This window comes from Bemisia tabaci, chromosome 8, assembly GCF_918797505.1.
Source record: "Bemisia tabaci chromosome 8, PGI_BMITA_v3".
NCBI classification, from domain to species: Eukaryota; Metazoa; Arthropoda; class Insecta; order Hemiptera; family Aleyrodidae; genus Bemisia; species Bemisia tabaci.
This window is the reverse complement of record NC_092800.1, coordinates 37,480,503-37,505,569: the sequence shown is the minus strand read 5'-3', so window position 1 is coordinate 37,505,569 and position 25,067 is coordinate 37,480,503. Positions and strand designations below refer to the sequence as shown.

Genomic DNA, 25,067 nt, shown 5'->3' with positions numbered 1-25,067 from the left:
CGCACCAGCTTTAGAGGTTCCGCCGCTCTTTCCCGTCGTCTGATTTACAGTGCATCCTTTATGTTTCCATTCACCACCAACTTAAATTCATCACAAAGTGCTTGTGGAATGTTTCAGATTTTCGCGGTCGATCTGAAGTTTTGAAGGGTTTTGCGGTTAAAGACTCCCACTTTAAATTCCATCTTCGTCAGTCTTCGGGTACATAAGTTGGTAGTAATATGCTTTGTCAAAGAAGCGCCCTCCAACGCTTGGGCGTTGGAACTGCTTGTTTACTCTTCGTGCGGAGAAAATTCTGTGACAATTTCAAGGAATGATATTGATTTTGTCTACTTCAAAAAAATAAAATGCGAGCGTAGATTTTTAAACACCGCAAACGAGATACGTGGTTTGGTAGTTTCACCGTCGATATATTCTATCGCTACCACAGCATAGTCCAGGGTACGTAGAATCCGAAAAGCAGACGGGCGTAATAACGACCTATACGCCTATATGCTGTTCTTGGTGCGGTGTCCTCAATTGTCGGGCAATAAAAGCGAGATTTTATCGCGATAAGATCGAGGATAATCGCTCAGATGTTGCTGATCCTGGCGATTTCATCGCGATTTTTCCGTCGAGAAATGCTACTTGGGTAGCATGAGCCCTGTCCACGATGCTCTTTTCCCATGTCCACGCTCACCAGGGCCGGATTTACGTTTTTGGCGCCCCGTGCAGAAATTTTCAAGGCGCCCCCCTCGCACGCCCCCCCCCCCCCCGCCCGCGCATTTCCCAACCCGACGGTCTTCTTTGGTTACTACGTGCTAACTCTAACTAAGTACGAATTTTTTCGAGTGAGTGAATGATTCTGGGGCAGAAACCAAAACCAGGTACCCGTTCCTGTTACTGTTAACTACGAAACTAAGAGAAAGTTTAACCCTTTAAGTCTAGGGTCAGGTCATTTAAAAGATGGAACGCAATAAATCATTAGTTCTCTGATGTAATTTTGCAGAGTTTGGAAAAAAAAACCAAAATTTGGCGCACCTCAAAATCTGGCGTCCTGTGCAGCTGCACCGATGCACCATACGTAAATCCGGCCCTGACGCTCACGCTCATGAGTTCCACATTCAGTTGGCACGTAGCTCCGTTTAACAGAATTTAAAATCCCATTTTTCCATTCCTCCAAAGGAAATCACGCCCTATTTAACATCGTTATCTTCCTTCCAAGAGCACACCCCACCTTTCCTACTCATCGATAGTTCCGTTTGGCAGAAATACGTTCAACTGGCATTCAAATCAGGAGTCTCACTTTAGCGAGATACTAGAATTAATCATTCGAACTGCAAACTGTTTGCACGTATTGTAACTTTGCTTGCAGAATCGCTTTGAAATCTACATCAGTCGAAAGGAATTCACCAGTGGCGTGGCGTGAATGATCGATTATCGATATTTCACCATTTGAAGCTGTAGTAAAGAATCGATTATCAAGGTGTTCCCTGCGAATACCTTGATAATCGATCCTTTTCCATAGATTACATGGCAGATCAATCGATGTATCGCAAAGCACGCCACGCCACTGGAATTTAAGAGCAGCCCAATGCGAGGCGTGAAGTATTATTAAATCTTATCGCGAATGTGAGCTAAAGAGGTATACTTGAGTATGTTAGTAGCGTACCTACTTAGGTGAATATTTTATCATTCTTATAACACTGATTCTTTGTATTCATGACAACTGCGTAACAGCTAATAACGAGTATTCTTCAAACTTTTGATCGACAAATCAATTCTGAATGTACCTTAATTTCACACGTATTAAATACCGTTCATCAATATTCACTTTTTGTTGTTTTAATAACCCCGTTAGAAGTTTGAAGTCCTTTTCGCAATGTTTTTACCATCGTCATTGATTTTTCAATGTGCAACAATTGCTCTTTTAAGAAATAGATGCAAATTAATGTTAATGTAAGTAAGGGTCGTTTTCAGCCAAAGAGACAAAAGTGTATCACCACTTTTTATTTTATATAATTTTTATCTATTTTTCTCTTCCGAGGGCCCAGCAACAAGTTTGCCCAAACATTTTCTGGTTGGAAAACCTCGTAGAGTTCAATGTTGATACGTGCAGCGAGCTACTTTCAAAATTCGCACCAGTTTGAGCTTTTCATAATTTCGCGACGGACTTGACTCTTTACCCCACACTTTCTGCTTTGATTTCATGCACTAAAAATATCTTTCCCTCAAAAGGCACCTCGCAGTCATGAGTCATGATCATTTCAGAACCATCAGACATTTGATATTTGGGATCAGGAGTTAGACGGAGGAGTGCGTCGTCGAAATGACGGCTAAACATGTGTTCGTCATTTCGGCGACGCGCCCCTCTGTTTATACCCTCTGATTCGAAATTTCTGATGGTTCTGAAATGATCATAACTCGTGATTGAGCAGTGTCTTTAAGGAAAAAATAATTTAAATGCATGAAATGAGTAGCAAGTGAAGTCGGTTGTCCTTGTCTTGTTACGACGGAAAGCCCACATTTTCGTACCAAAATCCTTCTGAAACCAATATGAATTTTGAAAATAGCTTGCTGCTCGTATCAATATTGAACTTTATACGAGGTATTTCCGCTCAGAAATGTTTGGACCAATCTTATTGGGTCCTCGGAAGAAAAATAATAAATAAATATGATAAAAAATATAAAGTAGTGGTGACAAACGTTTTGTCCCTTTTCCTGAAAACGACCCGAATTGTTATTCAAGCGCAACTCTTCGAAATGATGGGTCCACGATCGCACGCAGTGTATACAGTCAGCGGGCTGACCCTGATTATTGAGCTTTAAATATTAAGCGATGGATGAAAAAGACAAAGGACAACTGGAGCAACCTTATAAGTTGAAACGGGTGACCTATGAGGTCCCGGATTTGATTTTCGAATTGGTGACCTTCCAGAACACCTTAGGTATTTTCATCGTCGGAAATCAGGTTTACCTAAAAAGCGTAAGAAAACCCGACCTAAATCAGCAAAAAATCTCGCAAGCTGTTTTTCATACTTTGTGATTTCAATCGTGTGCAAGCGTTTGTTTCTATGATTTCTTCGCCTTTGAAAAATAAATGATCTAAAACGATTGAAACCAAAAGCGGAAAAAAGTGTGATAGTTTGTGAGATTGTATGTTTATTTAGGTCAGGTTTTTTTTTTACATTCTTCTCTGGGCTTGCCTCATTGCCAGTGGCTAAGAAAATGGCCGACGCACGGACGCGATAAATTTCAACATGTTGGATTGTACATTAATGAACTGGGAGACACGCAAGAAAGCTTGGAGACTTGAACGCAGCTGTAGAAAAGTAGAGCATTTCATGACTTGACAACTCCCTGTTCATCCACTCCAGTTGGCCATGATAGCCATAGTGAAAATCATTTCCCTGTCCAACACTTTCAGCGAGTCGGGAAATACACAGGAAAGCTTGGAGACTTAAACACAGCGGTAGAAAAGTAAACCATGTCATCACGTGACAACTCCTCGTTCGTCCAGTCCAGTTGGCCATGGAAGCCATGATGAAAAACATTTTTGTGTCCAACATTTTTAATGGGTCGGGAAACACACTAGAAAGCTTGGAGACTTAAACGCAGCGGTAGAAAAGTAAACCATTTCATGACGAGACAACTCCCCATTCGTCCAGTCCAGTTGGCCGTGACACCCACATGCTGAAAAACATTTTCTTAACCAACATCTTTGAAGACTGACTATCAGACATTTCTACTTTGCCCATAAAGTAATGTTTGTGTGGTTTTTAGCCATAATAAGTCTACTCCGTTGTCTTAAGCTTATGGAAAGCAACAGACTCATTTAGTACCTACCTACCATTTAACAAAAGATCGCCACAATCATTTGGGTCACATTTATCAAAGAGGAACCAGCGCGATTACAGTGTTGTAAAAATGTTGTTTTTAATATCTAAAAAATCTCCCTGAATAGCAAATATAGTATTTGCTTCCCACCAAAAAATTGTTAACTTCAAAGGAAAATGATTTTGAAAATTTTAACGATATATGTGGTTCCTTTTTGCTAAATGCAGTCCATTCGATTGTGTGCATCAAAATTCGTTGAATACTTTGGATAGAACAATAAACAACAACTTATTACGGAGAAAGGCTGCTAAACGCAAAAGACAAATCAAAGTAGTCCCGGACGTTCCAAAATATGTACTAGTTGCATGTTTCATTGTCCGTCGTGAAAATCAAAAATAAAAAAAAGTTCAAGGAAAATGAATCGTCTATCTTCTGAAATAGCGGGACATAGGTAGGGCTCGTAAAACAGAGTAAGATGGAAATCTCTAAATCGTCATCCCTCTGACATGAAATGCAGTGGCGTGGCGTGAATTGCGATGTATCGATTGTCATGCCATTTAAACCTATGGTAAAGAATCGATTATAGAGGTGTTCGCCACGAACACCCTTTTCGTCGATCCTTCTCCATAGGTTTAAATGTCAGATCAATCGATATATCGCAAAGCACGCTACGCCACTGATAAAATGATAATCACGAAGTCTTGCATGGACCAAATTCTCGGCCATTGTCGGACACCTAACAAAGCAAAATTTGGCACATAATGCCGCAATCACACGCTGAATGTGGAAGTCATCGGCCCGACGCCTGAATTTTGCGCGTGACGCGCAAAATTCAGCAACGATTCTCAGGAACCATCAGACTAATGTTGGATTTGTCTGAACTATTCGAGTAGATTTTATACACATCTGGATGAAAATAACTCGAATTTGCTAAATTTCAGCCGTTGGGCGATGACTGTTGACATCCATATTCAGCTGCTAAATTCAACGTGTGATTGCGGCATAAGTCAGGAATTTGGAGCTTCTGTATCCAATCTAGGATCGAAGCTTAAATTTAAAGCAAATAGTGATTTTTCCATCGCCCATTGTGGTTTCGAGTACTGCCTAGTATTACCAACCATAATTTTAAGTATCTTTAAAGCGGATATTAAATGAGGAACGGCAATTTGAAGAATGAGGATCGATAACGTCCCCTCGCCGGAAGACGCTTTTTCCGTTATATCGGCTCGTATTGGTTTTTTTTTTTCTTTGCCCTTATTTTAACCTCAACCAAGTAAAATCTCTCTGGACTGCATTTTGCGAAAAGGAACCAGAAGCATTGCAATGATGCTAAAATTGTGCAACTTCGTACTTAGCAATAAAATTACCAATATCTTGAAGCAATATGAGATTTGCATGGGAAGTTTTGTCTTAAATTTACAGTTTATAGCGAGTAAAAAAGAAACTGTTAATGGATAATCAGGTTTTTCTTCCAAGGCAAAAGAAGTTGCACGCAATCGTAGAAACATTGCAATGCTCCTGGTTCTTTGTTGCAAAATGCAATCCATTTATAGTTTGATACGCGACATTATATGGATTCAGAAAATGCGTTATTCTTCGCAAAAAAGCAAAAACCGCTCTTTTTCTTGCACTAGAAAATGTCACAATTGATTGTGACAAATATTCAATAATATGGCAACCCCCCTCCGCCTCCGGAGAAAAATTTTCATCAGTTTTCCAATTTTTACCCAATCAATCCAATCTCGAAAACTTTCACCTAATGCCTCAATTTTACTGTCAGTTGCACTCGAAAAAAAAATTGGACGGAGAATTTCTCAAACCAGGTATTTTTTTGGCCCTTTTTTCTGAACAAATTACATTTTTTCCAAAAAACCGATTATACTTTAAAAATTTTAAGTGTAAATCAATTTTTAAAAATATTTTAATCTGTATCGAAAAAATGTACATAGTGCCGATAAAGTTTTAGAAAAATTGTGCCGTATGCTACAACATAGTGATTTTTTTGCAGTCGTGTTTAAAAACCTCCGCTCCTATTTTATTTTCTTAAGGAAGAACAAATCAACATCATACTTCGAAGTTTTTTCGGAATTTGCTGAGAAATAAATAAATTTCATTCGGATTTTGGAAGAGGAGAACAATCATGGAAGCTTTCAAGAATTTACGGGGAGTAGTTCTCAAATTAGAAAATAAAGTATGAAAGGAAGTCTGCAACGTCTCAAACCGAGATATATGGTTTGAGAATTTCACTGTCGATATTTGAGTTTCTTTTACCTCGACCTCGACCCAAAAAACCCGTGTGTTGCGGCACCGTGCTAATCTGCCGTGCTAAGGAAGAACGCCGTAAGAACATTCGAGAGTTGCCAATTTTCCTTCAATGTATTGTTTATTTTTGAGGAAAGTTATGAATATTTTTCTTCGAAATTTTCAGGGACTGTAGGTTAAATTGCGAGCAAAATTATCTGAAAAATTGTAAGGAAAATATTCATAAGTTTATCAGGAAATTCGTGTTTTATCAAAGGGAACTTGGTAACGCCTAAAGGTTCACACGCGACGTTTTTCCCTAGCACGGCAGTATTGTAGCGCAGTGCAACGACAGCCGAAATGCCTTCATTTTTTCGAATATGCAATACGGACATCCGCAGAGCTGTAATAGTTGTATCAAGCGCTGTCATGAATGCTACTGTTTCTTCCCACCGCTGATACCAATAAATGTTTTCAGAGGAAGGGAACAAAGCAACATTTATTTCCTTCCTCTGAAATGGAATCCTTCAACTTTTTCTGAGCTAGAACCAGTTAAATCCTGAGTTTCTCAATGCTACCACTGATCCCAATTTTCAGCTCATTGTGTCGATTTTTTTCTCAATTCTGATAGCTCGAAACTCACTTTCCTCGTTTCCACCCTCCGGTTGTCACTTAATTTTACTTTTCTTTGCTGTCAGTTAGGACTTGAACCGAATTTATCTCTCAAATCTATAACTTTCTATTGCTCTTATATATATTCCTCAATAAACATAAATTTTCTTTCGTTTAAAAAAAAATCCTTCATAATCCCGTGTTTTCTTTACTAAAAAAGATGTGGAACAGGCCAAATTTACAAGGACATCGCTCAAAAAAGAATAGATAACTTTTTAAAAAAATAACTTTCCTATAACCTTATGCCCTTCTTTTTTTCCAGGAAAATCGCGGGGGCTAAACATTCTCACGGCGCTCGTCAAGAAGATAATGCTGGCGGAACAGACTCGCTGGAATCTCCTGATCAAATAAACGAGCAAATGAATGCGAATTTGTTCAGTTGTTATCAATGCGGGAAAGCGTTTGACAAGAAATTGGACTTCGTCGAACATTGGCTGAAGCATGTCCAAAGCAAATATATTAGACATAATTTGCAGAGAAAGAAAATAGCCCCTTTATTCGAATGCAAAATTTGTAAAAATAAATTCTCCAGTAAGTCGAGTCTGCGGAGGCACCTCCAGCTCGTGTGCGCTCCACCGGTTGGCGTTCTGAGCCAACCGAAGTCAGATGTCAAATCAAGAAAGTTATACCGTTGCACTATGTGCAGTTACAGTACATTTCATCCCGGCAATTTTGCGGAACATAAGGTTTCGCATTCAGACGTGACACCTTTCAAGTGCGAATTGTGTGGCGGATCTTTCAAAAGTAAAAAACGGCTGTCATTCCATAAGCGGATGACTCATTCGAACGAAAGGCCCTTTAAGTGCCCTTACTGTGACCAGTTTTTCAAAACTAGAGCTCTTGTGAAAAGTCATCTGAAATATTCTCACTCAAACCGAAAACCCTTCAAGTGCTTGAGGTGTCCAGCAGCGTTTAAGCAACGTTCTGATCTGACCGTGCATCATAGAACTCACTCGGGCACTAAACCGTTCAAATGCAAGCATTGCGATTATGCCGCTTGCCAGTCCGGGAATCTGACGAAGCACATCATGCGTAATCATTCCGATCTTGAAGTATTTAAAGGTAGTTTTCGTGATTCGTATTTTAAGTCAACTAAAGCTTTACGATAACATACTCGCACGCGTACCGGCCATAAACTATGGGGTTTTGATTTTGATAGGGAATTTGCAGGTGTCTGAAGCACTATTTCTCCACCTTGTTACGTACAGTATTCGGGCCACTTCTTTTTTCTCAATTATAGTGTTAAGTATGTACTATAAATCGTATCATAATGTGTGTTGTTTTAAGAAAATATGTAATTAAGCACTTTAAAACTTCTCTTGTAAAATACTTTCTACTGGAATAAAATTTCAGGATCATCTTAATTTTTTGTTTTGAATTTTTCAATGATTTTAAATTTAAGTATTTTATGCATTGCCCATTTGTTTAACAATCGTTACTCGCTGCGATGAAAATTTCACGGATATACAGTCTTGATATCTCAGACAAATATGTTCGTAAATGTCTGACATTTGTTTAAAAATTGACTTGCGATAATAAATACAGATGTCAACTATAATAACATCCTTTAATTTTTTTACGGGGAAAATGTTTCCGGGCATGTTTGCACATAAAAACGCCCAATAATCAAACCAAACAGGAGTTGACAGTTAGAAATTTTCAATTCATCAAAGAATTTGAATGAGATCGTTGAAAATTTTAATTGGTGAAGTTGAGGACACAAACTAGTTGATTATAATGCAAAACAGGCCTTTATTGGCACAAACAATCTTAACCCTTTAGACCCTTTTACTTTCTGACACTAGTAAAGAAATTTTGCGGGGAAATGAGAGGATTATTTTGCTGCGGAAATTTTTTCCTTCAATAAAAACATTCCATTTTTCACTTTTAAGAAACTTAAAAGTGATTTGTTCATGATTAAAATAAATTTTTATCAGAAACCATGCCAAAAGCCAGAGAAAAGCCCGAGAAAAGTCGGTGATTTTTATCTTTAAAATATTTGATAAGGCCGAGGTTTTTCAAATTCTAGAAAACTTGTCACCCTACAAATAGCAGTGATCATGATAAGTCGTGATTCCGCTAGTTATTGTTGATAAAAGCCCCGCAAATTGCACCATTTGTCAACAATGTCGCATATGAGCGATAGTAAATAATTAATAGGATACGATTTTCACATATTTCCGAATAAATTAAATGAGAAGCTTCAGAAAAAAGGTGAAGTACCTAATTGCCGATGAATTTAGGCGAGTGGGTAATTGCCACTTAATAGACTCCATCTTATTTATACATTCATCAAAAATTTTCATATTTTTTTATTTTATTTTATATTTTATTTTATTTTATTTTATTTTATTTTTTTTTTTTTCTCAATTTGCTTGAATACTCAAACCGCTTTGTCTTCTTGCAACGAAGACGAATGAATGCGATGAGTGACACAATTTGTTATCACAAGCGGAAAAAATTGAAGGCGCTGAAATAAGAAGGGAAATTTTGAAACACCGAAATGGAGATACGTGGTTTCGCACTTCAGTCGCTAGGATACGGACATCCATCAAATTTAAATAGTTGCATCAAGTCCCCGTCACCGCCGACCAACGCGTCTGTCGATCGAATCACCTATAGATAGTATGAGCAGGGAGTCAAAACGCCTTCAATTTTTTGAACGCAATACGGACATCCGTCGAGGTTGTATAGTTGTATCAATGCGCCGTAGCAATCGCGTCCCATTGTTTATCGTTACAGACGAATATAAGTTGAGAGAAGAAAGTGATGCCTTCAATTGTATGCATACATTTTTGGGCAAAATGAGAGACGACGTTTCTCCATTTGCGACGTTGCAGACTTCCTTAGAAATTTTATTTTTCTTTCGAGAAGCTGGTCAACATAAAACGTAAATTCTCCATGATTTTTCGTATTCGATAGCAGAAGATTTGGTTCAAAATTTAAAGTCGTATATTTGGATTGTTTCTCATGGAAGAGATGAAATAAGAAGGGAAATTTTGAAACACCGCAATGGAGATACGTGGTTTCGCACTTCAGTCGCTGCGATACGGACATCCATCAAGTTTAAATAGTTGCATCAAGTCCCCGTCACCGCCGACCAACGCGTCTGTCGATCGAATCAACTACAGATAGTATGAGCAGGGAGTCAAAACGCCTTCAATTTTTTGAACGCAATACGGACATCCGTCGAGGTTGTATAGTTGTATCAAGGCGCCGCAGCAATCGCGTCCCATTGTTTATCGTTACAGACGAATATAAGTTGAGAGGAACGTGATAATGCCTTCAATTGTATGCATACATATTTTTTGTGCAAAATGAGAGACGACGTTTCTCCATTTGCGACGTTGCAGACTTCCTTAGAAATTACATACATATTAGAAAATACATACATATTTTTGAGTAAAAGGGAGCGCACCGACTATGTTCGCAACCGCCATTCGTTTTCGGGAGGTGGTAGGATTCGGGCAACGGAAACGAAGGGCTGAGCAAAGGTGAGTAAATGATCCTGCGTCGTTTGGCACCAATTTCAGCTCAATAGGACAAAGTGGGGGGTGCTGCCTTTGATGTCCCCCAAAATGCCGCCTTTCATTTTGGGGAGGACGGAGGGGTGAGCAACAAAAACTAGATTCTGCGTCGTTTGAGACCATTTTCAGGTCAATCGGACAAAGTGGGGGTGCTAAGGTCAATGACCTCTCTGAAAGTTCAAGTTCGATTTTTGGGGGGTACATGCCTCAGCAAAAAAAATGAAAGCGATTTTCGAGGTGAGCAAATGATGAGCAATGATGAGCAAAAGAGAAAATTTTAAATTTTAAAAGTCGGGGTGCTAACTTCACAGACATCTTTCTTTCCCCTTATTTTTTTCAGTTGCTTTTGATGGAACAAACTTACCTGCTTTTCTCTCACTTCGGCCTTTAACCGTACACATGTGTGTTCCCGCGCTGTTTTAATTGTGAATGCGGTACACAGAAAGTCAGAACGCCTTCAATTTTTCGAATATGCAATGCGGACATCCGCAGAGCAGTAATAGTTACATCCAAGCGTCGATACATAAATATGTATCACGTATTCTCATCATCCGCTATAACATCGCTATGCCGATAGCTGAATTTGAAAAACGCGTATTTCCGATTGCGTCTTCACAAATCTCTGCTAATAGTTTATTTATTAATTTTAATTTTTTTTTTCATGAGACAAACTTTTGTCTGTTTTGACATTTTCTTTGAACTTTCCTCTATCATCCAAGAATATAATAATGGACAATTTTAAGGAGATTTTTTTATGAGTTTTATTTTGAAAAAAGTATGTATTTATAAGATATTAATAAATACAGGTTTACTGCGTTGTATCTGAGACTCATGAAGATCCCCCCCCCCCTCCCAGATTTTCTGAAGAGTTATTGCCACTAGCGATAGCTCTAACTGTTGGGCGGCTTCCTAGATCTACTCTCTCATTTCTCAATGCCTCTTTTATCTTTTTCAGGGAATTTTCATCTCGATGGACCCAACTTCGTGTCAGAACTGCGTGTCGATCAACTCCATTAAAATTCGAAGATGAGATTAGCGAAAAACCGGACGAGGACAGTTTCAAATGCGTAAAGTGCGAACAATCTTTCGAAGAAAAATCTGAATTCGTGAAGCATTGGTTGCACCATATAAAGAAAAAGTTCGATAAAAAATCAAAAGACTCAAATAAGCAGTCCTATAGGTGTAAAGCCTGTGGTAGTGTGTTCACGGAAAAATCAAGTTTGAAATCACATTCAATGGATATTTGCGGAAAAACTAAATTGGATTCGTCATATCCTTGCTCGGTTTGTGCAGCGGGTTTCAAATCTGAAAACAAATTGAAAAGGCACATGAAAACGCATGATCGGACAAATCTGCATTATTGTACCATGTGTGATTACAGCTCTTACAAAAAATCTCGCTTGTTAAAGCATTTTTCGAGTCATTCTGATTTGAGACCGTTCAAGTGTTCTTTTTGCGATAATACTTTTAAGACTAAGAATTGTTTGGAAGTTCACTGTGCCTCAGTTCACTCAACATATCGACCGTTTAAGTGCAAATCATGTCCAGCTGAATTTGCCCGGAAGTACACCCTGATTCAGCATGAAAATATTCACTCAAATTTAAGACGTTATGTGTGTATAATTTGCGGAGATAATTTTCGTCAGTATGCTGCACTCAATAATCACCAGCGGAGGCACACTGAGTTGAAACCTTTTAAATGTGAAGTTTGTGAAAAGGCCTTCAAAACAAAGCCCGAATTAAAACAGCACCTACCCACGCATAGCGATGAAAAACCATTTTCTTGTGATTTGTGTAATTATTCATCCAGGTGGAAAGGTAATGTTCAAAAGCATTTCCGAACGATCCACATAGGTAGCAGTTCTACAGTTTTTTGATCCGTCTCAAGTAGTGCGACAAAAGATCGAAAGGCAGACAACGATCACACGCTGTACCAAACTGAAAGGGATTGGCGAAAGAAAAGTCTAGGTATATCTTGTGCATAACTTTTTAAGTTTAAGTGTTGTTTGTTAGGAATTCGAAAACACCCATCATTAAGAAAATAATAATTGATCTATTCATATCCATTACAATTACCATTGCTATAGGAAATATGTTCTGAATGAGAGGTAGACTCTCTGCTTTTTATTGATTTTTGATTTCTAAAGATTGTTTCACTGGTTGTTTAGGATCGCATTTTTCCGGCACAAGTGTCCAATTTACTTTACGATTCACGCTGTTTGAAAGCGCCAAAAAACCTGCATTTTTCTGTACCTATTTCAACTTTTACTGAAGTTTTTTCAAATGAATAAAATTGTATCGTTACAGAATTTTTCCGGCTTTTTTTACTTTTCCTCTTTGATAAGAAGCATTGTGATGAAATAATTTGGAATAAATAAATTATTGGTATATTGTTGCCGTATCTAAAATTAATCTCCTTCTCCCAAAAATTACCCTCATGATGATGAAAGCACTATTTTCATGTGATTATCTTTGCGTGAAGATTGATTATATTTATTCTATACGATTGTGCCATGAAGTTTTAATTTGATGATAACAATCCAGAAATATGATGAATAACTTGAAAAACCCATGTTTATCGGTGGTCTTTCATTGGCATTTCTAAATAAGTACATGTAAACAAATAACCTCACACATTTTACTAAATAATACGTGAATAAAGTAAGGTCTTAAACTAATTATAATCGTAAAACACAAATATCAAACATTTTCTCATACCTTTTTTGTAATCTGCGTTTAAGTCTTCTGGACAAGCCTGACTCTTGACTTTTCATTGCACTCATAATATAATAATCGTTTGAAAATTCGGACGTTGCCAAATTTCTTCCTCTTAATTAGGCATTTTCTGGGAAGTTTGTTAGTTTCATTGGAATTTTCCAAATACTCTATTTTATAAAATTATCGAGGGAAAACATCCTCAATAACTCTCAAAATTGCCTTATCAGAGGAAATTTGGCAACGTTTTAACGCTCTTACGAAATTTTTCGGTAGCGCGACACAGTCGTTTGACGAGTGTTCCCCAATTTTTACTCTTTTCCAATGGGTCCTCTAATAGCTAACACCCCCCCCCCCCCCCCCCGGTGTGAAGATGCGCCTGGTTATAAGCATCCGCGTCATGACTAATGCGTTCCGCGGTGAATAACAATGGCGCTCGTAGACAGACACCCCGGGGACCTTTTGGAAATGAGGTTCCACAATCATGGATGACCTTTGCGGTCTTTTCGTCATGATTTATTTTCTTGACAGCAAAACTAATCATGAATGCTACCTTAAAATATACCTAAAAAAAGAAAAAAAAGAACGGCTACTATTATTCTCTCAATCACGTTGATCACTGATGTCGGTAATAACTTTCGCTCCGGTTAACCCGGTGCGCATTTTTAAAAATGCCGCCTTAAAATTGAATTCGGAGCCTTGCCCGCTTTGAGCGGTTCAGTTTTGCGGCAACAGAGTGCGCTACCATCGCACCTAACCTCAAAATATGTTTGTTACCACTGTTTTGTTTATTGTTATTCGCAATTTCAAGTTTTCCACAGTTTTCGCTTTTCGGGAAGTTTTGTGTCACACCTTTACATGTATTATTTCACAGACTAAACTTTCAAACTGTTCATTGCATGATAATTCTTAGTCTCCTCTTCTCTCATGAAAAAGATACTCCGTAATCCTTACCCCCACAACTTCTTATTCGTTCGAATGGAGGTTTCATTCGATTTGATTCTTGGTCTCCTCACCATGGTACCGCTTTAAATTTTGTTTTTCAGGATTTTTGTACTAAAAATAAGAGTGATTCATCATATTTTTTTCTACTCGAAGCTATTCTTTCAGTAGAGCAAAATGAAACGATACGAGAAGATCAAGCTTATTGGAAAGGGCTCCTTTGGGATTGTTTACAAAGCAAAAAATGTTGAAACACAAGAAATTGTTGCTTACAAAGTGATGACCAAGGTAAAGCATCTCTGTTTCATTCTTTGCATGACCAATTCTGAAAGTTTTTATGCTGAAATTATGAAATTAAGCCCCAAAGCAAACTTGATTTTTGACTCTGTTTTGTTGAAATTTTTTCATGGCAGAGTATCGAAGTTAGAAGAGACTATTAATCTGTGTCGATAGAGGTCATAAGATCTTACTTTCATTGATTATCACATCAGCAAGGATACCGTTTTTGCCCCTTGATAGTGCTTAGCTCTACGTTTTTTTCTTTCATCTTCCTGAGAGATGAAATTATCTCATTTTTAGTATTAATTCATTCACTCAAGGCTCAAAAGCATCAAAAGTCAGTTTATCCTGCAACTTACCACAATACCATCTTAAAACAACTATTATCAGCAAGTAAATGTTCTTAATTTTTCAAGATAGACATTACTTATGTAGTTCAGTTATTTAATGTTGAGTAAGTATCTCTCAAAGTAAAGTTAGTAAAGTCAGATAGTTTTAGCATAGCAATATTCAATACCAAGATGTGAATTGAGGAGATACTACATTTTTTTACTGTTGCATGTAAATCAATACCGCATAGCTCAGCTATCAATGCTTTATCAATCTTCTCTCATAATATAATTATGCACACTGTTCATATTATCAATTCTGATGTCTTCTCTAACCAGCCAATTCCAAATTTTTTGCAGCTCAACCGCACACCCAAAGAAATAGAAGGTCTTCGAAGGGAATACAAAATTCTCCATGGGCTAAGTCATCCCAACATAATTAAAATGCTGGATTCATTTGAAACGGATTATGAGGTACAACAATGTAGAGATTACTTTACTTTGTTCCTATTTTTTACCCTTGGAAATACTTCAGAATTCGTGGATCACCCCTCTGTATTATTTACCAGTCTCACAGCATGATTTTTAGGTTGATCTAGAGCAGCTGGTAAAGATTATACATTTTTTCACACTCAACAACTTTGTCAGCGATAAATATTTTATCATTGGCTGCATAAATCATTCTATCTACCATAAAAATTTGTCAGAAATTTCCAAGGTGCAGAATCCTCTGCTCTTCAAGGCGTCTGGCCACTGGCTTTCTACATTTTTCTCATGTTTTCCGCAAAATTTCCAACTAATGTCAAAAGTGATGCTTTTTTTCAACTTTTTTTCTTTGACTTTTGACCCTCATAATATTTTTTTCCTCCTCATCTTATATGGCCCTTCCATAGTTGCATGCACTTCTGGGGTATTTTTTGCACTCCTGGAAATATCTGCTTAATTTTGCAAGAATGCTTTTACAGTGCGTATACTAAAAACTTTTCGACTGGACTCCAAAGAAAATAATAAAAAGAAGGGTGAACAAATAGGAAATAGGAATTTCAAAAATTTTTCATTTGAGAATTAGAATGAGATGAAACTAAGTAAATTAATGAAGAATAATTTTTACTGACTTCAGTTAATCCAATGATCACAAGATCAAACATTTTTAAATCCATGATCTGTATGTACTCATGTCCATCCACAAAACAAAAAATTGTAGTCAACAAAATCCCACTATCGAGTTATTGTACAAGCGTCAGTATTAGGATTCTTCAAAAAATCCAAAAGTTTAGAAAGCCTTACACTGTAATCAAGTAATTGCATTCCCATACATGGACAGTCTTTAATGTCTGTACACTTTTTTGTAGTTGAATTTTTCAATTTATAGTCCTTCTTCACATTGCTCATTTTCTTTCCTTGTGTTTATCCTAGCTTTAATCCTGTTAATTTAATCTTGTATTTTTTCAGATCGTAGTTGTGTCTGAATATGCTGATGAAGAACTCTACGATGTTCTGGGCAAAGTGAAGAGACTTGGCGAAGAAAGAGCACGAGAAATTTTGTGCGACCTTCTCTCTGCCATCCACTATCTTCATTATAATAGAATTGTTCATCGGTAATTTTAATTTCTTTCTTATCATTGATTTAAAGGGAACATTTTAACTGCTATGAGGCTCGTAATTAAAACATAAAATTGACAACTCTGTAGCAGTAAGAAAAGGTAACTTTGGAGCTATCAGATTTTAAAGAAACTAACTAATCTCTGAAAATAATTTTTTGATTTAAAATTTTAACTTTTCCAATTTTTAAAATGATATTAACAGGACTAAAATTCTCATTTGTTTTTCTTCGAAAACTGAACTACCCAAAAATTACTTTATCCAGCATTTCTGACTGTTTAGTTGGTACATTGATCGACAACCAAATTTTATAGTTTCAAAACAGAGGTTAAAGAATGACGGAATGACTATCAGCTAAAAGTTGCCTATGTAACATTTGGAATCCCCACATAGTGTCCATTCTGATATTCATGTATTCCACTAATATTGTGACTTCGGAAGCTCTTGATGCATTTAGGAGTACACATATATTTAGAGTAAATTAGTGACATCATTATGATTTTATTGAAATTTAAACTTTAATTAGTTGAACATATATATGAATCCTAATCTTCACCCTTGCAGGATCTCCTCTAGGGTTTGCCTCTCCATAACTCTTTGAAATTATGTTCCCTATTTCTCTTGTAACTTTATAATTTTTTCTCATTATTTCAGGGATTTGAAACCTCACAATGTACTGTTAGACAATAAAGGGCATGCGAAACTTTGTGATTTCGGGTTTGCCAGAAGTATGAGCTCAGGAACGCACTTACTAACCTCCATCAAGGGAACGCCCTTGTACATGGCACCAGAATTAATTCAAGAACTCCCATACGATTACAAAGTAGACTTGTGGTCTCTAGGATGCATAATGTATGAGCTGGTAGCTGGCCGACCACCGTTTAAAACAAGATCAATGATAAGTCTGATTTACATCATTCAAAATGAAGCTGTGAGGTGGCCAAACTATCTCTCCGAAAATTGTGTTGATTTCTTGAAAGGGCTTCTCGAAAAAGACCCAATCAAGAGGTTTTCGTGGAATGACCTACTGTCTCATCCGTATGTACAAGGCCGTGTGCTCACAACTCAAGGTTGCAACGTCGAAACTCCTTTAACAGACTCACTTTCCATGTCTCAGAATCGTGCAAAGGAGATTCAAAAGAATAGCCTTCTCTGTGGATTAGCCGATAAACAGAAGTAAGCTCTGTAATTTTCATTCAGTTTTCTTTTTTTCCAGTGACATTTAAAATAACTTCCTTTGAAATGATTTAAAAAGTTTGTAGAGATGTAAGCACCAAGTCATTACTGAAGTTTTTCAATAAGCTTCGGAATATTTCTTACAATCACTTAAAAAGTTGGCTGTAAAATTTAAAAACTTGAAAATTCCCCGAGTCCAGCATGCATTGTCTACATAATTAACCTTGCCTTGAACTTTAGAGGAAGTAGTTTAGCAAACCAAGTATTAGCTCAGGGAACTAATTTTAGCTCAGTCACAACTCATGAACTCAGCAAAAAGTCCCTTATATTGTGCCAATCATATTCAAAACTGCCAAAATAATGGGGCCATGGGCAAGGTATGATTTAAAGTTGTATGCAACGTGTTCTTTCTTCAAAATTCCACCAAGAGAATGAATAACACAACAGGAAGTCGTAGAATCAACTTCTAGACCAGATTTAAGTGTTGACAGTCAACATTTGTTTAATATTACGAATGTAAATGACACAATTTGTGTAAAATAACTTTAATTTGATCCTACTTGAAAATACTTGTCAATATCTAGTTCAGGAGTTGATTTTTAAACTTTCTGTTTTATAGTACTATTTTGTGCGTAAGGTTTTGATAAGAAAATGTGTGACTTTTTCTAATTCAGACTTTGTCTAGTCGCTCATTTGATGAACTGCCTTTTTGAGACAAAGCGTCACTAATTTTGTCTTATTTTAAGCAATTCAACGTCCTTTTCCATTTGCCCTTCATATTCTTTTTTCATAACTTAAGTCTTCAGAAGTGGCAATTTGGTGAAAAATTCCTTGCAGAATAAAATGAAGACTGACCCAAGTATTTCTCCTGTTTCAGGCTGCATTCAATGGCATCGAAGTACATGAAACCCCGCTTACCTCATCCTCTATCAAATAAAATGTACCAGATGAACGAACTAAACAAACTCACCTCTAATTTGAATATAAATTATGACCCAAGAAGAAATGAATTAACGAATTACGCAAATATCGCTAAATTCGGTGCAATACCCAAAACTACCAATTCTAACTCAACAACCAAGAATAAATCATCGGTTTCTCTCTCGTCCTCCCTAGCTGCTTCATCGGGCAATGCTAATTGGATCCAGACGGAAATTTCTGAGTTGAAACAACTGATGAAAGTAGAATTAGTACATAAAATTAATAGGCTCAATGAAATTCATGAAGAAAGGAAGAGGAAGACGTTGGATCGAAGAAAATCATCCTTTGAAGATCTGAAGTTGCTGTCTAAGATAAGTTTTAATGACATCAAAGAAGAGAATGCTCAGCCGATCGAAAGCGGAGAGCGGCTGGCTTTTCTGGAACATACCTTAGCAGAAATTGCCGATGGTGATCTCGAATCTCTTAAAAACATACATGTTTTGACGATGATCATAGGGCCCTTTAAGAACTCTTCCGCTTCTTTTGATGTTATTAAGTACACTGCATCTCTACTCTTCCTACCTTTTGTTATTGATGACGTTTCAACTAAAGATAAGGACCTCATCCGACAGGTCAGTCTTTGTTTTTAATATATCACTCTCTTCAAGGGTGGCGGTAGCCACCTCCGGACTAAGTCTAAATTTAATTTATCTCACATCTCTCTGAGAACAGTGCCAATGGTCAAACTTAGTCCCTGAAAGCTAAAAAAACTAGTGCACATCCTTTTCAAACAAGTCGTGAAACATAAGTACCATCACAATTTTGGAAGGCCTGTTTTGCGTTTGATAAGAAGGTGTCAAAATTGTTGCATGTGCATAATATCGCTGCAAATCTAGTTTTACCGTGATCCCCCATCATGGGCCAAGAGCATGATTTTCTTGTTTACAGTAAACTCAAAGATGCTTCCTCATGAGGTGTTCAGGTTTTTTTTTTCCCTCTCATTTGGGCGCTTTTAAGGACCAAGACATTCCTTTCTAGAATTCTCGCTTTTATCTATAAATTTTTCAAATAGACTTATTAGACTTCACACAACTTATTGTTATCACAGCAAGGGCAGATTGCCTCCTAGTGCGACTTGAATTTCTAATGTGATGGAAGTAAGCTGCATCTCAATGAAAAATAGAAAATAAATAGATAGATGAGGTTTTCAAGCAATGAAGAAATGTCAAAGAATGTGCAAATGTGCAAGGTCAAAAAACTGAATTTGCTGCATTTAACTATATATTTTTTCATTTGACATTTTCTTCGCGCACCTCACAAAGGAGAATTTGCACGCAATTTTTTTATTGCTTCATCGGAATGCTTTTGTGATATGCAAAATAGTATAAAAATAAATTTTGAAGTGAGAAAAATCACCACCTGGTGACGTCGTCTGGCAGCATTTCCTATTTAAACACTTGTAATGTCGCTGATTCGATTATGTTATCATAATAATTCCAATAATTGCTCAATTTATGAACCAAGGGTATTCTCGTGTTCAGTTCACTCAGTTTCACACAGTTTCCATTTAGAAACGAAATTCACCAGATTTCAGACACCTGCAAATGCTCCATTTATTTATTTTTTTAAATATTTTACATCATATCATCTAATTATTTATTGGTGCTCAAGCTTTGCTTATCATTGGATCTTTGCCCACAGGTTTATAATGAAGCTGAGTTGGTGCCAAATCTAGTCTACTCAACCAAGCTGCTTCTATGGAAATTAAACGAATTACCAGCCGAGCACCTACAGACGTTAGAAGTGGTTCTCCTCCTGATCACAAATCTCGTTTACAACAGCGATGACTCTTTAAATCAATTCATTGATTCTGCAATGCAGCTGAAAATGACACCTGTAATACAGTCTATTCTCTCCCTACGCAAACAAAACCTGAAGATAGTATCGGATCTACTCTCCATTTTGTGCCAAATTTTAAGGAAGAAACCGCAATTCACCAAGTTTGTTAGTGACTTGGTTCTTGGGGATGGTCAGAAAGGTAATGTTTTTAATGATTGAGTCCAGTGTTCAAAACTCACCTTAGAGTTTCAGGAGCTATGTGGCGCATCAAGCTTGATTTTTAGGGGCCATTGAAGATTTTTCAGGGGCCAGATTTACTTTTTGTCTATATATCATGGCGCATTTGGTGAAAAGTTAGACGCAAGATGTTTTAGTTACAGAAGTAGAAACTGTAACTTGGGGGAAATTTCGAAAAATCACTTAACAGAAAAATGAGGATTTTTTTGGGAGAGGGAGAGGCAATTTTTAGGGCTCACGTTGGCGTAGAGCCTTCATTTTTTAGGCACCATGACCGATTTCTTAGGTGCATTTGACACGTTGGCACCTGTAAGTTTCAAACACTGATTGAGTCATATTGATAACTAAACTCAGAAATTTTTTATCGTGGAAGTCAAGACCTTTCAGAGGATTTGGAAAACCGTAAAATCTTCCTCTTTTGGTCATGCACAAAGGTGTCAGAAATTTTGGATTTATAGTTATTCCAAATTAAAGTCAGGTCACCAATTTGCGCAATCTGAGCTGCATATTTAAGATTGTACGTTTTATTTGTGACCGAATCTGTGAAAAATTACCTTATCATTAGGGAGAAAACCATCCTTATTTTTTTGCAAAAACTTGACCACATTTTTCTACAAGCTAAGAACTTTTTTTTTGAACTTCATGGCTCATATCACCCTCAGTTTTTGGGTTTTCAGGGACAAACCTGTGCAAAAATTTCCAGATTTTCTTACTTAATGCATTTGAAAAAAGTTATGGATGATTTTCTCACCGAAGATAGGGTTCTGTTTCACAGATCCAGGCATATTTTTACGAGTATGACTTTGTGGAGAAGGCTGAAAAAATGTCAGCCTTTTCAATTAATTCCTTGGTGACATGGCATCTCTTTGTTTATATGGACTCTGTAAAAACATTTTCCCCTGTCTCGCCGAAGTTTTCAGTGCATGTATTTCAGTCTACTGTATTTGCATTTTATTTTATGGTTTTTGTGTCTGCTTTCAGATTCTGTGATGCCTGTTGATATTCATAGTATACTTATCAGTTCAGACGATTGTTTGAGAGAGAGAGGTAGTACTTTACTGCATCTGATGGCTCAAGTTTGTCCAGACTCTTTGAACGCCGTTTGGAATGAAACTCTCCGATGTGATATCGAAGCTCTGGACTATGATTCTTGTGTTGCCGTAAGAAATGTAAGTTTAGCATTCTTCTCTTATAGCTGAAACCCGTTGATTTAGTGTCAATACAACACACCCGTGTCTCTTATTTGATATGGGTCAAATACAAACGTTATCATTTTGTTCAGAAGTTGCCCTTTGTTGTTGATCAAATTTGGGGGATCATACTGAAATGAATTCCATTTAGCAGAAGGGAACTGAGGGAATTACAGTGCTATAATAACTGTTCATCTTCATTACAATCTAGAAATAAGTGTAGGACAGAAAATAGTTTTTGGTTTTCTAAAACAAATTCGTTAATTCTACAGGAAATCGATCATTTAAATTTCATTACTGTACACAGGTATGTCCATTACTTTTTAAGGGAAAAAAGAAGTTGTACAATTTCGAAAACACTTTTTTGCACTGCCGCTAAATGCAATCCAAATCAAATAACTTTTAATCTTTTATTTTGTGATGTCCTCTTACACCCAGTAAGGTTCCAGAATGTTGGGTTGAGCAACCTTCTACCCTGTTAGGGTTGTTTTGAGAAACGAAAAGAAAAGAAATTAACTCTATTATCGTTAAGAAATGATGAATATCTGCAGTAGAAATATTTTAAGATTCTTAGTTCTTTTGTTAAAAATTTCATCAATTTTTTCATGAAATTTGCTGCGAAACCCTCCTCCGCAGTATTGTGTATTGTATGAAAGGCCGCATTCTAGGAGTATTTTCAAAAAGAATGCAAGCAGCTTTAATATACTTCTCCCATCTTAAAATCTTGGTAGACGATATCTTGGATGGTTTTTGGTGATAAGAGGTTGTTGTCCGGTTTTAGTTTTATCCATTCGTATTTTTTTCTTTTTATTACAGGCTGCCTCAAGTGCATTAGTTTCTTTAAAGAAGATGCCTAACTATCGTTCAGATCATCCTTGAAGGTATTTATTGCTAAGATAAGGAATTTTTGGATCTCTAACTGACAAGTGTATTTATCTATGTATTCAGTATTTTCTGTATTTTCCTGAAAAATATACATGCCTTACAAGTTGCAAGGCTACGTGATAATGATGATCTCCGCAAGAAGATAATATAAAAGATCAATAAGTGTGAACAATTTTTATGCATTGCCAGGTTGCAAAAATACTGCAATGTTTCTTTCCCAAAGGCTTTTTAGTTGCAATGAAGTAATATTAAGAAAATCACCTGCATTATTCAATGAAGAAAGAATTAATTCTGAAGTAAATTTTTGTGACTAATCGTGACAATATCCTTTTAAAGAAAAAAACTGTGTGACAATCAAAAAGTATTACTTTTAAGTCCTTTGATATCTTTTTTAATTTTTTAAACGGTGCCATGCCTTTATCATTGCGTTTTCTACTGAAGACTAGTGTTCTTTAAAAAAGCAATGAGCAATGTTTGTGCTCTGCTAAGTTAAACCCTACAAAATCTGAGACTTTTTCACTCGAAACTGATGTAAAAATCTGTGATCAAAATGAGAAATTCAGGACTGTATTTACAATTGTTTCTTAATCATCCTTACATTCGTGAAGAGGGGAGGCGTAGTAATAAGCAGAGGTTCAGTATTGAACTTACTGACCACATAACCAGCCTGGGCAAGTCTCTGAAATCACCCTCTGCAACCATATAAATCATGTGTGGATCCTCCAGCGTTCCTAAGGAAGGGATCTGCTTCTGGAACAACCATGAATATGACCATACGTCGGATGAATTTGACTAGAATCAACCTACCTATATTTAACAGTGCCTAATTTCAGCTCAAATTGTATTTTCTCAGCAGAAAAGCAAACAAAATAATATGTACCTTGAAAATTTCTTCTGGATTTTAAAGAATATCACTAAATTTCGAGTCAGAATTTTGATTGGGTTTTCAGTCTTAAAAAGTAAACTTGAGAGGAAATTAGACCCGGTCTGATGTAGTTTGATTGATTCTGCGTAATTAAATCTGTCCAGCCAGTATGACATGAGGAAAAAATTAAAGAGGGTTATGCAAAACGGCCAAAAAGTGACCCCGCGGGGATTGTACGAAACTTTGTGGGATGATTGTATAGGTCATTTTGGGCCTGCATCTGGCTGCTTTTAGGCGAAAACCGCAGGGAAACAGCGTTGCCATTTTTTAAAGTCGTAACCTTCAAACACCCATAACTTTCGCAAAAATGCAGTTACAGAGCTCGTATTTATACCAAAAAATGCGGAAAATTTTGTTCTATCGACCAACGCAAAGGAAATTTTTATTCGAGTCCACTGTTGCCACGTTTTGGCCATTTTTTTAATTTCCATAATGATTAAAAATCACGTTATCGCCTTAAAGTGTGTTTGCAGTTGGTGGGGATTGAATGGTCCCTGTCGGAATTATTGTTCGTTCGATTTCGCATCCATTGATATGTTATACTTTTCTGAGAGGCTTAGGGAATCCAAGTTACAGCGATTTAAAAATTCGGCAACACGCCCGACGCCCGATTTTGACGCTCGTTAAGGTACGTTTCGCGACTCCGTGTTGAAAGAGAACGCCCAAATAAAACAAAATTCGAAGAGCCAGTTCATGTTTTACGCTTTTTTGAAACTTTCACGTCATTTTTAGAAATTCAAGTAGCGGCGGTGTTGCCGGTTTTCAATGAAAACCACCGCTGCGATCACAATTGAAAGTAGCACTCATTTAATCACGTCTAGCTACATAGTTTATCCTAAACTGACCATTTGCGACATGATGTTAACAACGTCGCCTAATTTCCGCCGGAATTCGCGTAGAGGCGGGGTTGCCAGTTTTCAAGGAAACCGCCGCCGCAATCACAAAAAAAATGTATCACTCATTAAATCACGTCCAGCCTTATTCTGTAGTTGGAATTGTCGATTTATCGAATCGATGGTTTCTTCTATCTCTTTGCAACGGCACTGGTGTCCGACAATAACGAGGTATCAAAATTTAAGGCTACCGAATCACCCGAGCGGTCTGATGATTAGTTTTGGAAAGGGACCTAGATCCATCGATCTTGATCTCGATACAATATCGAAAACCGGCAACACCGCCGCTACTTGAATTTCTAAAAATGACGTGAAAGTTTCAAAAAAGCGTAAAACATGAACTGGCTCTTCGAATTTTGTTTTATTTGGGCGTTCTCTTTCAACACGGAGTCGCGAAACGTACCTTAACGAGCGTCAAAATCGGGCGTCGGGCGTGTTGCCGAATTTTTAAATCGCTGTAACTTGGATTCCCTAAGCCTCTCAGAAAAGTATAACATATCAATGGATGCGAAATCGAACGAACAATAATTCCGACAGGGACCATTCAATCCCCACCAACTGCAAACACACTTTTAGGCGATAACGTGATTTTTAATCATTATGGAAATTAAAAAAATGGCCAAAACGTGGCAACAGTGGACTCGAATAAAAATTTCCTTTGCGTTGGTCGATAGAACAAAATTTTCCGCATTTTTTGGTATAAATACGAGCTCTGTAACTGCATTTTTGCGAAAGTTATGGGTGTTTGAAGGTTACGACTTTAAAAAATGGCAACGCTGTTTCCCTGCGGTTTTCGCCTAAAAGCAGCCAGATGCAGGCCCAAAATGACCTATACAATCATCCCACAAAGTTTCGTACAATCCCCGCGGGGTCACTTTTTG

The 25,067-nt window shown here is 37.2% G+C and overlaps 2 protein-coding genes across 4 annotated transcripts in view; both read left to right on the top strand.

Moving 5' to 3' along the window:
* Positions 1–12,537, top strand: part of LOC109033817 (uncharacterized) — a 66,560-nt gene extending 54,023 nt beyond the window's left edge. The window contains exon 9 of one of the 3 annotated variants that reach the window (XM_072303624.1): positions 11,209–12,537. In XM_072303624.1, coding sequence (XP_072159725.1) covers positions 11,209–12,130 — 922 coding nt within the window. In that variant the 3' untranslated portion in view covers positions 12,131–12,537. Of the gene's footprint in view, positions 1–6,988; positions 7,898–11,208 lie in introns of those variants that run through there. The other 2 variants (XM_072303623.1, XM_072303626.1) reach the window with 2 other exon arrangements.
* Positions 12,538–13,723: 1,186 nt separating this feature from the next.
* Positions 13,724–22,440, top strand: fu (STKc_STK36 domain-containing protein fused). Its single transcript, XM_019053968.2, has 8 exons — positions 13,724–14,198; positions 14,879–14,992; positions 15,971–16,116; positions 16,775–17,296; positions 18,174–18,849; positions 19,919–20,255; positions 21,275–21,462; positions 22,300–22,440. The coding sequence occupies exons 1-8, from the start codon at positions 14,088–14,090 to the stop codon at positions 22,360–22,362; spliced, it is 2,157 nt and encodes a 718-aa protein (XP_018909513.1). The 5' UTR covers positions 13,724–14,087; the 3' UTR covers positions 22,363–22,440.
* Positions 22,441–25,067: the final 2,627 nt, after the last annotated feature.

Coding starts and splice junctions, on each gene's coding strand:
- fu (XM_019053968.2), top strand. CDS start 14,088: ATGAAACGATACGAGAAGATCAAGCTTATTGGAAAGGGCTCCTTTGGG. Junction 16,117..16,774: donor TATAATAGAATTGTTCATCG/GTAATTTTAATT, acceptor TCATTATTTCAG/GGATTTGAAACCTCACAATG. Junction 17,297..18,173: donor GGATTAGCCGATAAACAGAA/GTAAGCTCTGTA, acceptor CTCCTGTTTCAG/GCTGCATTCAATGGCATCGA.